The sequence below is a fragment of the Trichoplax adhaerens genome, genomic scaffold (genome assembly GCF_000150275.1).
Source record: "Trichoplax adhaerens TRIADscaffold_3 genomic scaffold, whole genome shotgun sequence".
Classification (NCBI taxonomy): Eukaryota; Metazoa; Placozoa; class Uniplacotomia; order Trichoplacea; family Trichoplacidae; genus Trichoplax; species Trichoplax adhaerens.
Window position 1 is genome coordinate 1805788 of NW_002060945.1, and position 15559 is coordinate 1821346.

The following is a 15559-nucleotide window of genomic DNA, read 5'->3' on the forward strand; positions in this document are numbered from 1 at the left end:
ATGGGAGCTACACTCTCAAGTCGTGCTCAGTGGACATCAGCCAGCGAAGGAGCAGTTGGAAAACTTGAAATTAATCCTCAAAATGAGCAACTTCTGACTGAAATTGCAGAATTTACTGAAGTATTTCCTTCTAAATATCCGGCTGAAGCGGAGAAAATATTTAACAAGCCATTTACTTGGAATTCCAGCTTAGATCCTATCAGTTTTACCTCTCTGGATGAAATTGAAGCCAGGTTTGTTTGTAATAACGTATCGAGTAATAGTTACAGAATTGATATGATTATCAACTTATCATTACAATATTGGATATCCTTTCCATTAACTATGTATCGGTTAGTGATATGGAAGCAAAGTCGAAGGCTTGTAACGCAGCTGATGAACCACTTCTTACAGTCATTAAGGTAAGTTTCAACAATTTTGAATGTCATTAACTTGAAGCCATTGACGACACAGGAAATAGAGTATAGCAATATCTCATTGACTTTAGGATAATGATAAATGCCTCATTACTGCCGCAACTTTCGAACAATTAAGCAATGTGCTTAAATGTGCTGGAAATCGAAAACTTTCCGAAGTACAAGCATGCTTAGAAGGTATACATTAATTTATTCTCGCTTTCAAATATTGTAATGATTTTTCGATATTTACCCTATTGATCGTTTCTTAGCTAATCGCGATCCTATTAGCAATATGATGGGGCCAGCATTTGCAAGGATTGGCATTGATGATACATCTCTGGTTAAGGCTCATCAGTTGCTGGTCAGAGCCCAAAAGGAGGGAAATGAGAATGTCGAAGAAATTAATACTGCATTTAATCTCTTACTGGTGGTGAACTCTTTCGATATGAAATTAATGCAGCTGTCTTTTGATATTGTGGCAAAGTATAGATCCTTGTTTTACATATTACAATGTTATTTATAATCTAAACTGTAATGCTTAACAAACTTATTTTACTTCATTGTCGATAGGGAGATTCGATTGAGTCCCGAAGCTGTAGAGGTAAGATATATCGTGTGTAAGATTTTATCCTCTGACTAGGTCAACTACTTATCAAGACCTCAATTAATACTTTTACTTACTGTGTCAATGTTATAGAGAGACGTAAATCTCCTGAGATCATTCTCTGGTGCAGATAAAAGTTGTTTACTAAGATCTATTGAGTTTATGTCAGGTAATATAGGCTATAGAATATACTTGTACATAGGATCCATTGCTTACATCATTCACTATTATCAGATTACGTATTTGCTAATGGATGCCGTGCACCACCATGGAGGCAAGTTCATGGTGATATCGCTTATATCATCATCAAACCTTTCGATATCGATGAACAATTAGTGTTAACAGCCAATACCTCAGGCTACTATCGTAATAAGGTTAGTATTGATTGATAAGGTTTTAAAATCAAAATTAATTCTATCTTGGTGATAACTGAGACAAACATCAAGACATAACAAAATCACATACTGAAGATTGCAATTCATGTGATATAGGGAGTTTCTAACGAAGGTGAAATTGATTATACTCGCATTGGCGAAGTTTTCCCGACTTTAGTCATGTTCATGAAAGAGCAAAGTGCCCATTTTGTCTCGACAATGGGTCGACAGGTCTGTTTATCCAAATAGAGTACCTGGATAACCAAGACTTTTAACTTTATCGATCATTTCGACTTTTGTGCGACATCTGTATCTGTTATTCTAACAAAGTCATTCTATCTGTATGTGTAGGAATTTGCTTTCTTTAATAAAACTGGCAAAGATGAAGACAAAAATATTTCCAAAAATATCAACTTTGACGAAGATGAAGGAGAATCAACTCCTGCAGCTATGACTAGAGACGATACGGGTCATTTAAGGTAAATATCAAGTTAAGTAATGCCATTCCATTGTAAATATTGCAGTCCTGAATTTTTTTATTACGTTGCTAGCGGGCATACATCGCCATCAAAAAGTGTTAGCGTAATGGATCGGAGAAAGCCCACCAATACTAAGAAGAAGCCTAGGCAATCTCCTCACTTGCAGCCATCTCAAAAATGGCGAAATCTTGGCTTTGGCGAGGATAAAATAGATATTCATGGGTAAAGTCCAACTTCTGTAGATACGTACAATAATCTATATTATATTCAGATATCCAATGGCTTAATAATATTATTATACTAGCCTGAAGGACAATAAAAATCAAGGAGGAAGAAGTAAGAAATCAGGGAAATCGACAATCGCAAGTTCAAAGTAGGAATTGAACAATTTCGTTTTAAAATCATTTTTTATAGTATCATTCCATTCACTTCTATGATATAATTTTGACTTTACTGTATACTCGTACATTATATTAGTATCAAGAAGACATTATCCATTCTTAAACCGGATGAAGACTTTAGTGAAAGCTCATCAGAAAGTGAAGAAGAGGAAGATAATGCCGATCGAAGACAAGTAATATTTGCGTGTCTTATATTGCTAGCAGTCCTGATCTTTCTCGTAGCAAAGGTGATACAAGCTAATAGATTTTATTTATAAATTAGGAAACGAATGCTGATTTACCTTCGGAATATTGGCAAATTCAGAAGCTTGTCAAATACTTAAAGGTATGTAAGACGTAAGATAGCTACGATGGTGTTCATGTCTTCTGAGGGCACTGTAATACAATCTGTTTATAAATGTAAACTTATTTGTGCTAGGTCGGTAATTCCACCGCAACAGTTTTAGCTTTATGTTGCATTCGCGATTTTAATTTGGCTCAAGAAGCTTGTCAACTTGCTATTCGAAAAGTTGGTGGTCTTGAAGTACTGATTAATTTATTGGATACGGACGAAATCAAATGCAAGGTGAGAAAATATTACAAATCAGTAACATTATTTACAAAATATTTAAGCGAGACTTTTGTTCGTGTTCCTTTGATAGATTGGATCTCTGAAAATATTAAAGGATATATCAAGGAATACTCAGTTACGTCGGGCAATTGTCGATCTTGGAGGTAAGCTTATAAAATTTAGATTCAGTTGCTAATATGATTATCTTCAAAATGCATAGTAATAATTTTGACTACGTTTAAGTTACTTACATTGCATGTATTAAAATAAAATTTTTTGCTATAGGTTTACAAACTCTAGTTAAAATTCTGGATGATGACAATAAAGATTTGAAATGTTTAGCGGCAGAAACGATTGCTAATGTAGCTAAATTTCGTCGAGCTCGACGTACTGTCAGACTTTATGGAGGGATAATCAAATTGGTAAGCTTTCCATTGTGATCGCAATTTATACAGAAATTCACTTTATTTCTAGCCATGAAGTATGTGTCAATTTGAATTAAAAGAATTGAATTAATTTTTCACTGATTGATTTTATTCAGGGTTATTTACTTGATTATTGCCTTCCTTCCAAGAATTTTAATAACAATCTACAAGCAGACTCAGAGAAAGACGTCAACGTAGCACGTTGCGGTGCTTTAGCTTTATGGAGTTGTAGCAAAAGCACCAAGAATAAACAAGTACGGCTAATAAAGCACACTTAATCAACATTACTGCACTATTAACCTTTTTGTCTTTGCATAAATAGGCAATTAGGAAAGCAGGAGGCATTCCATACTTGGCTAAATTGCTTAAATCGAAAAACGAAGAGATCCTCATCCCGGTTGTGGGAACATTACAAGAGTGCGCTTCTGAGGTAACATTTCGTTGATGTTGAACTAGTTCTAATATTAATTTATTATATGCTGTTATGGCTAAATTTCCACAAATAAATAAATTATTTTTATTGTAATTTATAAAATAGAGAAGCTATCGATTAGCAATCCGTACTGAGGGAATGATTGAAGACTTGGTTAATAACCTCAATAGTGAAAACCAAGAATTGCAGATGCACTGCGCTAGTGCTATTTTCAAAGTAAGTTGATATTTTATAAGTTCAAGCTATACATGAGGAGCTATAGTAAGGGAATTATGCTTGGCATTTTAGTGTGCAGAAGAGGAAGAAACAAGAAATCTTGTTAGGCAATATGGTGGCTTAGATCCTTTAGTTCGATTATTGCAACATCGTGACAATAAAGAGTTACTAGCTGCCGCTACTGGTGCAATATGGAAATGCTCCAAGAGTCCGGAAAACGTCCTACGGTACATTTACTATCTTGCTTTTTAAGCTATACTAGCTATTTACGTATTGTATACTTTCCACAGTATTTACTAAAGTTTTCCGAATTATTTTTTAGCTTTCAGGAACTAGAAGCGATTGAAAAATTGGTGGGTCTGTTAACCGATCAGCCAGAAGAGGTAGAGTATTGAGTTTAGTGCAATGAAGTACATATTCTAACAATTTTTAATTGTTATATTTTACTAATTCTGTTTAACTAAGTAATATACTCTCTTTATCGTCTTGAATAGGTACTAATTAATGTTGTTGGAGCGTTAGGTGAATGCGCAGCGGAGCATTCCAACCAGGTTGCTATTCGTAAAGCTGGCGGAATCCCTCTGTTAGTTAACTTATTAACCGGAACCAACCAAGCTCTGCTGGTCAATGTAACTAAAGCTGTTGGAGCTTGTGCAATTGATCCTGAATGCATGTAGTAAGTGCATTAAACATAATTTTGGATATTATTACCAAATCTGATTTATGTAATTCGTCTTTATTAGCAAATTTGAAAGTTTCTGCAAATGTACACCTGTATAACTTATGACTTTGCTCTCTTCCTTTATAGTATTATTGATCGGCTAGATGGTGTACGATTGTTGTGGTCCTTGCTTAAATCTTCCAATCCAAATGTAAGTTTTAACAATGGGTTTAAAATGCTAATCTGACTTTTTGCATGATTGTCTGATAATTAATTTGCGTGTTGTCATTAGGTTCAGGCTAGCTCAGCTTGGGCAATTTGTCCATGCATTGAGAATGCTAAGGTACAGTTCGATACTTGCTTGAGTTAAAATTCATAGTAATGGTGATATACTTAGACTGAAGATATTTGTTAGTATAGTTTGTCAATTTCCAGTAGACACTGTAGAGATTACATTTTATAACTAACATGCACTTTCACATCATATAGGATGCCGGTGAAATGGTAAGATCTTTCGTTGGAGGCTTGGAATTGATTGTCAGTTTGCTGAAATCGGAAGATAAAGAAGTAAGTTTATTATTGCCAACTATATCAGCATTTGAAACATTTTTCATGACGATAATTAATATATGTAGATCAATATTGCTTGCAGAAGACAAATTGTATTTACAGTTTTCTGTACTTTGATTTACAGGTACTTGCAAGCGTTTGTGCTGCGATTGCAAATATAGCTAAGGATGAGGAGAATCTCGCTGTTATTACAGATCATGGTGTTGTCCCTATGTTAGCTAAATTGGCTACAACAGTAAGTTGTGCTAATCATTATAATTTGTAGTGAAAATTTTGCAACGCTTACTCACTAAAACTTGATCGGATTTATTACAAATAGACTGATGATCATCTTCGTCGTCATTTAGCAGAGGCAATTGCGAGGTTAGTATTTTGTAGCAGCGAAATCTTTAGTAATTATTGACTTTCACGAATTTAGAACGTAAAAGTGATATTCATAGCTCTTACTTTGTTCTTAATCATTACCTCCACTCATTCCTGTAGATGCTGTATGTGGGGCAACAATCGTGTTGCATTTGGTGCAGCTGGTGCAGTAGCACCTTTAGTCCATTATTTAAAATCGCCGTCTGCAAGTGTCCATCGCTCAACGGCTAAAGCATTGTTTCAACTCTCTAAAGATCCTAATAATTGCATTACTATGCATGAAAATGGAGTAGTTAAGGTTAACTATCCTAAAATGATTACCACGCCTTTTAAGGTGTGCCTTGAAATTAAATTAATTTTGCGACATCTTTTATTCTTGTACTTAGCTGCTAATTGATTTGGTGGGCTCGACAGATAGTACTTTACAGGAAGCATCTGCTGGTTGCATAAGTAATATACGTCGTCTTGCTTTAGCAAACGAGAAAGCTCGCAATCGATAAAGCCAGAAAGTGGATGTATTAAAGCAAATCAGACTATAGCGATGTTTATTGATAGCAAATTCAAGTATCAAGTTGGATATGCCGCTATTATTTTAATCGATATCCCTGTACAAGTAGAGTAGAAATATTTTATAATTCTACTTATGAAATAGAACATTAACGTGGACACTGCAAAATACATTACGGTGTTGTTGTAATTATGGCGATGATAATGTCATGAAATGGACGTTAATCTATGCTCGTTGATTTTAGTTTTTTATCATTATTAAATCCATCACTTCATTTAGTTACTATCGTAGACTATACCCTACTGCATTTTATCGTATACCTATGGGAATAAGACTAGTTGATGACTGTTTAATAGTTAAGAGCAGGTCTTCTGGTTGTATATTCTGATTCTATAATATTCTATGGTTTACCACTTCTGCTAGATCTGTACATTATATCTGTAGCAGTATTAAATAATTTCCTGTTCAGTTTGCCGTTGTTTTGGTATCATTAGGTATCATTTTCTTTATTGCAGAATTGGTAAAGGATTTAGAAACGGATTTACCTATTCATCTAGTATTAATCTACTACCTGCGAAAGATAATATTCTATTGCATGTACTGATTGAATATTCTAGACATATATCATGATAGGATACGTATTAGAGAGCATCTATCTGATAAATAGGATATTATTCCTAGTAAATCTCAATGTTTATAGACAGTACTTAAGAGACTGCATGCGGAAATTAAGGTAAGCTGCATGTAGCAATCTCATTGATTATTATATAATTAATCATTTTATAGCGGAACGAATACTGGTTTTCGTGTAAAGCCTAAATCACAAGTTATAATTAATAGCATCTGTAATTTTCTTACGTATATTATCCTTATCAAGCTAAATGTCAAACTGTATGTCTTAACAATAAGTGTCATGTCTTATATTCTGTTTAAAACATTGTAATTAAATCTACTAAAAATTTTAAATGCCTTTATAAATAAAATTGCACAAGTAAAATTTTGTGAAGGCGTATGTATATATATATGCGTATGATTATCTTTGCCTACGCGTAGATTCATAAGATACGATTGACTGAATCCTTCAACGGTTAAGGTTATCCAAAGTAATAATATTAGCAGCAATATGAAAAGAGAAATTAAGAAGTTAAATAGAAGCAATTATGGTACTTTGATATAGCAGGAGGTTGTGCAATAACAGAGAAGCTAGAGATTGTAGCAAGAATTGCTGATGAGACAGCTTATACCAAGTATCGCTCGCAATTTCAAACTCTGAATGGGGGTATACGAAAGCCTACTGAAGTTGTCTATATAACCATTAACGGGTAAGATAAATATACTGATTGATAGAACAACGGTTGATGACCGGACCATCGACGATGGATAACGAAACTGTCTACAGTACATACCGATTAAAGGGTATAAGATTGTGTACTAATTGATGGAGCTAGGGTTCACGACAGGACATTCTACGATGGATAACTTATCGAAGATATAACGGCAGTCTAATGATAGTTTGCATCAGCTGAGATCGAATGATGATCTGATTTCAGCTGAAAAGTAATGGAGCAAACAAGGTTCGTTGCAGTCCCATAGCTGAGAAAAATTATGAGACTAACTAAGTTTACTACAGTATATGGAGAAGAGATATTACGAAATTAACAAAGACCTTATTTACTTGCTATGTCGAGAATATCTTCTTATACAGAACAATAAGATTTATTAATTTTTTATTGAAGTGCAATATCCATCTGTCTTACTTGTTTTTTTTGTAAACTTTGCTACCCTGTTTTTGCGAGTAGCTTTGCGGAAAGTAAAATTATTTATTGTAACTCATAAAATGAATTCGGTAAAGTTGAAAATTTTTATGCAATAACATCAAGAAATTTTATTTATTGTTGATCATAACTATTATTTACATACTACTAGTATAAGATAATAATTAATTTGTAAGAAATAGAAGTTTATACATGGCTTTTACAATTCAATAACTTTATCAAGAGCAAGACAAATCCATAGCAAATAGTTAAGCAAAGTCGACATGAAACAAATATTCGTATTCTACCTGCTTTATACATTAACAAAATAAAGACGCAGATATTATAAGATGGAATGAGATATTTCGTGCTATAAGCACTTAATTTTACTGAAATAATCATCTTTTTCATCTTATTAATTTTAAAATACAATCTCCATCGCCGCAGACCAAATCTTTATATGGCAATTAACGCTATAAAGACCGATACAGAATAAGGTCATTTTGCAAAATAATAAATGCAATGATTAGATTAATTTATAGAAGCATCAAAGAATTAAACAGGAGGATGATTAAGTTTACAGACTGCTATCAGAGCCTATTATGATAATAATAAATTTAGTGACTTGATACTGCAATAGAATAAAGAAATACACGCGTAAGACTAGCAGATCTCGAAGGCTAAGGATCATAATTTGATACATAGTAATAATTCCTCCCAAATTAGGCCTAGGAAAAAGTCAGTGAATAAAAAAGCTCTGCCATCCATTGGAAGTATTAAGAATGACATCAGAGCAGTCTAATAGTAATAACCTTACTCTTGATCTGACAATTAATTTTCACTTTAGAGGCCAATAAAAGCAAAAATTATCATCTATTTAATTATGGATAGAAATGGCAAATAGGTTTACACTAATGTTTAAAAATTGTCCGAGGAGATCTGGTCGTCACCCATCAGGTGTCGTTTAAATTACAGTTTTTTATTGACCGTTATGGGAAAGTGATTGCAAAGTCGATAAATTGATAGAAGTATGCTTTAATAATGTTTTAAATGGAATGAGTTTCTTATTTGTTTTCTAAATCCAAATTCAAACAAAGCTCCTTTCTTTGTCCGGTACTAGATAGATAGCCGCTATAAATCAAGATGATTTTCTTAAGGGTAGAATTCTCGAATCGTAGAAGGCATAAATAACTATAGAATTAAATATGAGAATAAGAAGTAAGATAAATCATTTTCTAATGGGTTCCGGAAAGGTATAAAATATACACAGCAGCAATTTTAATAAGAATATTTACCTTTAAGGCAAGAGATTAACTTTCCTCCATTAGGCCTTGGTCTGATAAATCGCCCATAAATTCCTCGAGTTGCTTACTTTGTTTATGTTGGAGATTGTCCAACCGATTGAAAACATTGGATAACTCTTCCTGATGGCGTTTTTCTTTCTCTACTAGACTAGTTGAAACTGGATCCATTAGAGGTGGATGTAGGGAAAATTGATTATAATTATTATCACGATTGTTCAATTGGTTAGGATTTGGATCAGGATTATTCAACATAAGATATTTGAATTCATTCTGCCGACGAACTAAATCACGCAATTGCCTCTTTAAGTGTGATAATTCAGCATCGGCTGTATGTTGGATGGCTTGTTTCTCTAACTCATATTTCTCTTTTCTACCTTTTAATATGTCAATTTTCTCCTTCATTTGCCTGACGATGGATGAATATTTCTCTTTGCGTTTCTTTTCAGTTTGTTTTAATTTACTGTAACTGCTTTGGAGTTGTTTTAAATTTTCGTTTTGTTCATTAAATTTTTTCGTGAAACGTTCTCGTTCTTCAGACCATGTTGCCTGTTGCTGTTCTATCGATCTGAGTAAGATATGAAATAGCATAGCATCAATGAGCTGGATGTTTCATGGAAAGAAAGGAATGCTCGTATATTTGCATAGGCAGAGATTGGTTAAATTGCCTACAGTACTATAGCAGGCTTATTAAGGTAGATTTTATAGTGGATGTTTATGATTTTCTTATATTGGCTTCTTACTTGCCGGATTGCAAAAGATTTATATCTAAAAGTGCTCTATGTGCCTAGCTGGTTAACAATTTAATGATTTACTCATACTGATTCGCTACTACCCAGATCGTAAAAGATTTATACTTAAAAGTACTCTATGCGTATAGCTGGTTAGCAGACTTAATAATCTACTTATTTATCTACTCCTGAGACAATAAAGATTAAAAATACAAATATCTACCTAGTTGCATCGTGCTGTAATTCTTGAAGATTTTGATGATATATCCTAACTTCGTCATTCAGTGCTTCTATCGTTGATTGCAATTTGTCATTAGTAGCCATAACTTCTTGCTCACGACTAATAATGCTTTGCATTTGAGCTTGTAGGTGATTATATTTCTGTTTTAGGTCATGATGTCTAATGGAAGCAAATAGAGGATAATTAAGGGTGGGAAGATCTGTAAATTGCGTTTAGCTTTGAAAGGATATAGACGTGTACGATTTCTCATCACTACCGCGTAATACAAATATGCACTAAAACCCTCTAGATGTATAGGATGTTGAAAATTTTTAATTAAGTATACATCAGCTAGGATGGCGGTATATCCGCTCTTTTAATGCTTTAGAATAATTCTATAAAGGCATTACCTAGACCTCTCAATTTCAATCTCATCTTGAAACTGTTGTTGTAGTTCAATCTGAGACTTTAAAGATTCATTCTCTTTACGCTCAATATTTCTTTGATCGGTTAGTGACCGAGTCTGATCTTCTAGATTCTCAATCTATATAAATTTAGACGGAAAAGATGTTTTAGCTACTATAAAATATTAGTTATATGATTAGTATATCTTGATTAATCTTATAGATGGTACAAATGACGGACTGGAAATACGAAATGCTATGTAGAATGACCTTTGATTTATATTCCACTTCCAAGTCTAAACGATGGCGCTCCGCTTCCGATAATGTTCCTTCTAAATCTAATTTTTCTTGTTCAATCACTGCTAATCGTTTCCATTCCTCCTGTAATCGCGTTTGGATTCTACAAGTAATATCTTGCTCTTTGCTAACAATATTGCTTTCCAATTGGAGCTTTGTTTCCTTTAGTATTTCATTTTCACTCTTGACCGATGCTAATTCAGCTTTTAAAGCATCAATTTCTCGTTCTAAATCCCCATGAATTTTCATAGATTCTAATCTAAAATCACTGAATGCCACGCGTTGGTTATGCTCCAATTCATCATTTCGACTTTGTAGAGCAATTTTCTCACGTTCTAATAAATGAATTTTCGAATTAAATTCCTCATGTAATTGACGATTATTTTCCAATTCTGATAGTAAACGTTGGCATTTTAACTTCATTGATTCTCTTTCTGCTTCAGCTGATTTCATTTTTGCAGTTGCTTCGGATAATTGTCGAGAATGTAAGCGATTGCTTTGATCAGATTGGGTCATGACATTTTCAGTGCGGCTTTGCGATTCCTCTAATCCAGTTTGTAGTCCTAATTAATTTGAAAGGTAAGTAATAATAATGCTTTTTAGCAAGTATCGTGTGTACGTGCTTAAGTTAAATGCTTCCAAGACTCAGACAGAGACTTTTTCTGAGTTAAACTACCGCAATCTCGCCAAGATGGCTTTCCCTCTCACCTTTGATTTTTTGCTGCAATTGAGTATTTTCACGCTGCAGTGATCTCATCTTTTTCTCTTCCATAGCATTCTCCTCATCACGATGGGCCATTAAAGCATCTTTATCCTTTTTAATTTCTAATATTTCAATCTGATGCTTTTTCTGTATTTCATCAAGAATAGTTTGATGTTGAGATCGGCTATGCTCGTATTCCGATTTTAGAAAGGCGTGTTCATAACGAATTCGATTATACTCGTTTCTGAAATGATCGACTTTCTTGTCCATTTCTTCAATTTGTCGACGAGCAGAGCCTTCAATTTCTTCACGCATTTGAAGTCGTATCACCTCCATTCGTTGTGGTGTCATAATCTGTAAGAATAAATTGTTAATATTGAAAACTAATAATCGACGATACTTAGCCATCAAGATGGTATCATATTGAATTTTATTTGTCTTTTATCTTGGCTTAAATAGGATATTAATTTTTCTATGGCATGATTGAAATTAATCCATTTCTAAACAGACCTGTGTTTTAAGTTGCTCGGATTCCCTTATTTTACTATCAAAGTCGTTCTGCACTCGAGACATTGCATCTTTAAATTGACGTTGCATTGTAGCTTTTGATTCTTTCTCCAAGGCTAGTTCTGATTTCAGTCGATCGTGAACATCTTGAAGCTGTAAATGTCTGACTTTTAACGTTTCAAAGTTAGTCTTATGTTGTTCAATTTTAATTTTATAATCAGTAATGATGGCTTCAATATTTGCTCGTTCTTCCAGCTCTTGCATGAGCTCTTCCTCTTGCGATGAATCTTGGGTCTTGGTCATGATGCTTTCGATGTTACTTTTTGTGGACGTTGAAAAGTTTTGACGGTTTTGCAAATACTAGTATCTTAGCCTATGTAGAGATGATAAAAAAATTAGTAGAGTTTAGTATTTTTATAGAATTTGAATCATTGTTCAATAATCAATGGTATTTCGGAAAATGATTTTAAATAGAGATCTAGTTAAAAATAAATTGCAACCGTTAGGAAATAACATTTTAGTGGAATAATCATTTGAATCTCAATTTTAGATGCCCTAGTATGTCGGTGACGAAAAAATTACCAATATTTCAAACACGAATGAAAATATGCATTTAATTGAATAAAATTATCGATATATTCAGTATTATCTATGTAGCGGGTATAAATAAAGTGATAATTATGAAATTTGTATTTATTCGGTCTGAAACTAAATTTTAGATATCGTAGTATACTGTTTAAGAAAAAAATATTGGATAATTCAAATGTTTATAAGATGATGCATGAATAGAGCAAATATCATTAAAGCATCAAATGACTTACTATGCAATAATTTTAAATAAGGTGAAAGTTGATAATTTTGCATTTTTCCAATTTAAAGCTAAATTTTAGGTACAATGGCGTATTGATTTCTATAAAACTGCCGGATAATTCAGCTACTTATAAAGTGATAAATGGAATGAAAATAAATATCGTCAAAATATTTAATAAAATATTGTATAACATAATTAAATCAATTGATGATCCATTTAATTTGCATTGATCTCACATCACATATTGTGGGCTATGGCTTACAGAAAAGACGGCTAGATAATAGAGATGCTGTACTAATAAAATGATGCATTAAATGGAGAATAAAAATTATTGAAGTATATACCGTGCGACAACATTAAATAAACCAGCTGTTATTTAATTTGTATTTATCTAATTTAAAACTCACTTTTTGATATGCTAGTTTTTCGCTTATATAGAAATTGCTAAACAGTTCAGGCACTAATAAAATGGCGTATGAAATATTAATGCCTTGTATAACGTTTACGAATACAGTAACAGTTATTCAACTTGTATTTATCTAATTTAAAACAAAATTTTAGATGTAATGGCTTGTCGTATTTAGATATTGTACTAGATAATTTAGATACTCATAAAATGAGGCATGAAATAGAATAAATGTAACTGAAATATATATTGCCCAATGAGTTTAAAGCAACAGTTTACAATTTGTATTTCTCTTTCTCTACGTATCATATACAATTATATTTTCGGATATTGTAGCCTATCATTTATGGAAAACTGCTAGAAGATCCATACACTAATAAAATGACATCTGAAGTATTATTACAATATATTTTATATAACGACTACGAATAAAGTAAGAGATATTCAATTTGTATTTATCTAATTTAAAGCAAAATTTTAAATGTTCTTGCTTGTTACTTTTAGATATCATACTAGATAATGCTGGTACTCGTAAAATGAGGCATGAAATAGAATAAATATTATTGAAATGGATGCTGTACAACGGCTGTAAATAAATAACTGTTGTCCAAGTTATGTTTGTTAAATTTCAAACTAAATTCTAGATATCCCTACGTATTTCTGACGGAAAAATGGCTCAATAACTACTAGAATGTCAAGATGATGATTGATTTACTCTAGGATTTTAATTGACTCGATCAGTATAACAAGGATCATCAACACCCTATTAACTCTGGTATAGTAAAATCTTACTATGTGCTCATTATAGCAGTCACTACCGTTGCTAAAATGTTTGAATTAGATTTGACAAGAGCTAATGTCAACTCATTTAACTGTCAACAACAACAAATCACTAGAATAATCCATGGCGTCACTTGGCATCGTTATAAGTCAGCCAAGATTACCGGTATCTTCATTTAAATCATCAAGTTACCTTACCTTTTTCAGATCGTTTAGTCAGGATTAATTGAGTTGCAGTAGCATAGTCTTGGGGGCCAATGTCTCGCTTGGGTTTGTCAACGTAGTGTCCCTCCTCTTGTGATTTTTAAATTTGATTTTATTAATCTTACAATTTAAATTTTTGTCCATCCACTGGTGCAACTAGTACAGTATTGTTTGGATCATGCTGATGATGAATAGAATCTACTATAGTGTCTTGAATAGTGTTGGATGGATTAATTTTTGAAACTCTAGGAGTTAATTTACATAACGGTAAAGTTAACAGTCTGTGGTCATAATAGAGGACAATACAATCGGTTATAATCGAGTTGGGTAGCTATTCATGTTGAATAGAGTATCGCATTCACTACTCTTCAGCTTAGTGTATTGTATGGATTACCTAGTAGGATAATTGTTCGTATCGAGTGGTTACTTTGCAACAGTGATTCGCTTTCGAGCTCTTTGCTATATACTGGATATACTTAGTTTAGCCTATAATAAACAGTACGTGGTCGATTGCCAAGCATAGAGTAATTCTAATCGATGCCATTGCAGCTGCAGTAAACATTTATTTTGGCTCTATTTTGGAGCAGAGTGAGATCTAGGAGATCTGTATTGTTGAATTGCTAATTGGAGGATAGTCCAGCTTGAATAAATAAGATATCTATAGTAATTTGTGCAGATTATACAATCGATTATGTTGTAGTTTGCGCTTTTGGTGCTGCAGATTTGGAGGGTCTGTTAAAGTCAGCCTATGCTGTATTCTAAAGTGCCGATATCAACGATTCATTTTAAAATATGTGCGATGACGGAGAAGAACATTGATGCTCGATGATGCGATTCATTTTAAAATATATGCGATGATGGAGAAGAACATTGATACTAGATGATGCGATTCATTTTAAAATATAGGCGATGATGGAGAAGAGCATTCAAGCTCAATGATGCGATTCATTTTAAAATATGCCCGATGATGGAGAAGAGCATTCATACTCGATGATGCGATTCATTTTGCTTCTTAATCGCTCGATATCTCTAGTCTGTACACCGAACGATAGGCATTGTACTCATTTTCTGATACTTTTTTATACGAGAAACTACTTTCTGTCTTGTCAATGCAAGGGTGAGGTCGCATGGACATGCACAGTTTATTTGGATCTATACTATAGCTACTTTTAGATGAAATTGAACATGTATTGTGGAAATAAGCAGTACGAAATAGTATAATAAGAATTATAGACAGAAAATTGTCGTAAGAAATAAATCAGTTCCAGCTGTTGCCTTGGGTTTGATAGCCAATAAAGTGGTTATTACTTAATACTGTACATTATTCGATAATTGCTCGTAATGAACAGCTTTGTTGGTGGCGGATATCTATTCTGCACAACTTATTGAGGTCTGTATAGCAGCTATTTTAAGATAAAGTGGAACTTATTTAGTCGAAATATCCAATACTACATTAAGA

At 33.2% G+C, this 15559-nt stretch overlaps 1 protein-coding gene across 1 annotated transcript; it reads left to right on the top strand.

The window, feature by feature from the left end:
* Positions 1-5974, top strand: TRIADDRAFT_63243 (uncharacterized protein; the record flags this gene model as incomplete). The annotated part of the gene is made up of 28 exons (XM_002110296.1): positions 1-233; positions 338-401; positions 488-593; positions 668-881; positions 969-999; positions 1096-1171; positions 1237-1376; positions 1494-1607; positions 1728-1855; positions 2333-2429; positions 2519-2581; positions 2675-2821; positions 2898-2970; positions 3092-3198; positions 3234-3287; positions 3414-3485; positions 3554-3661; positions 3770-3880; positions 3953-4107; positions 4203-4263; positions 4375-4556; positions 4689-4752; positions 4834-4884; positions 5031-5108; positions 5236-5346; positions 5431-5474; positions 5595-5772; positions 5861-5974. The coding sequence occupies 28 exons, from the start codon at positions 1-3 to the stop codon at positions 5972-5974; spliced, it is 2976 nt and encodes a 991-aa protein (XP_002110332.1).
* Positions 5975-15559: the final 9585 nt, after the last annotated feature.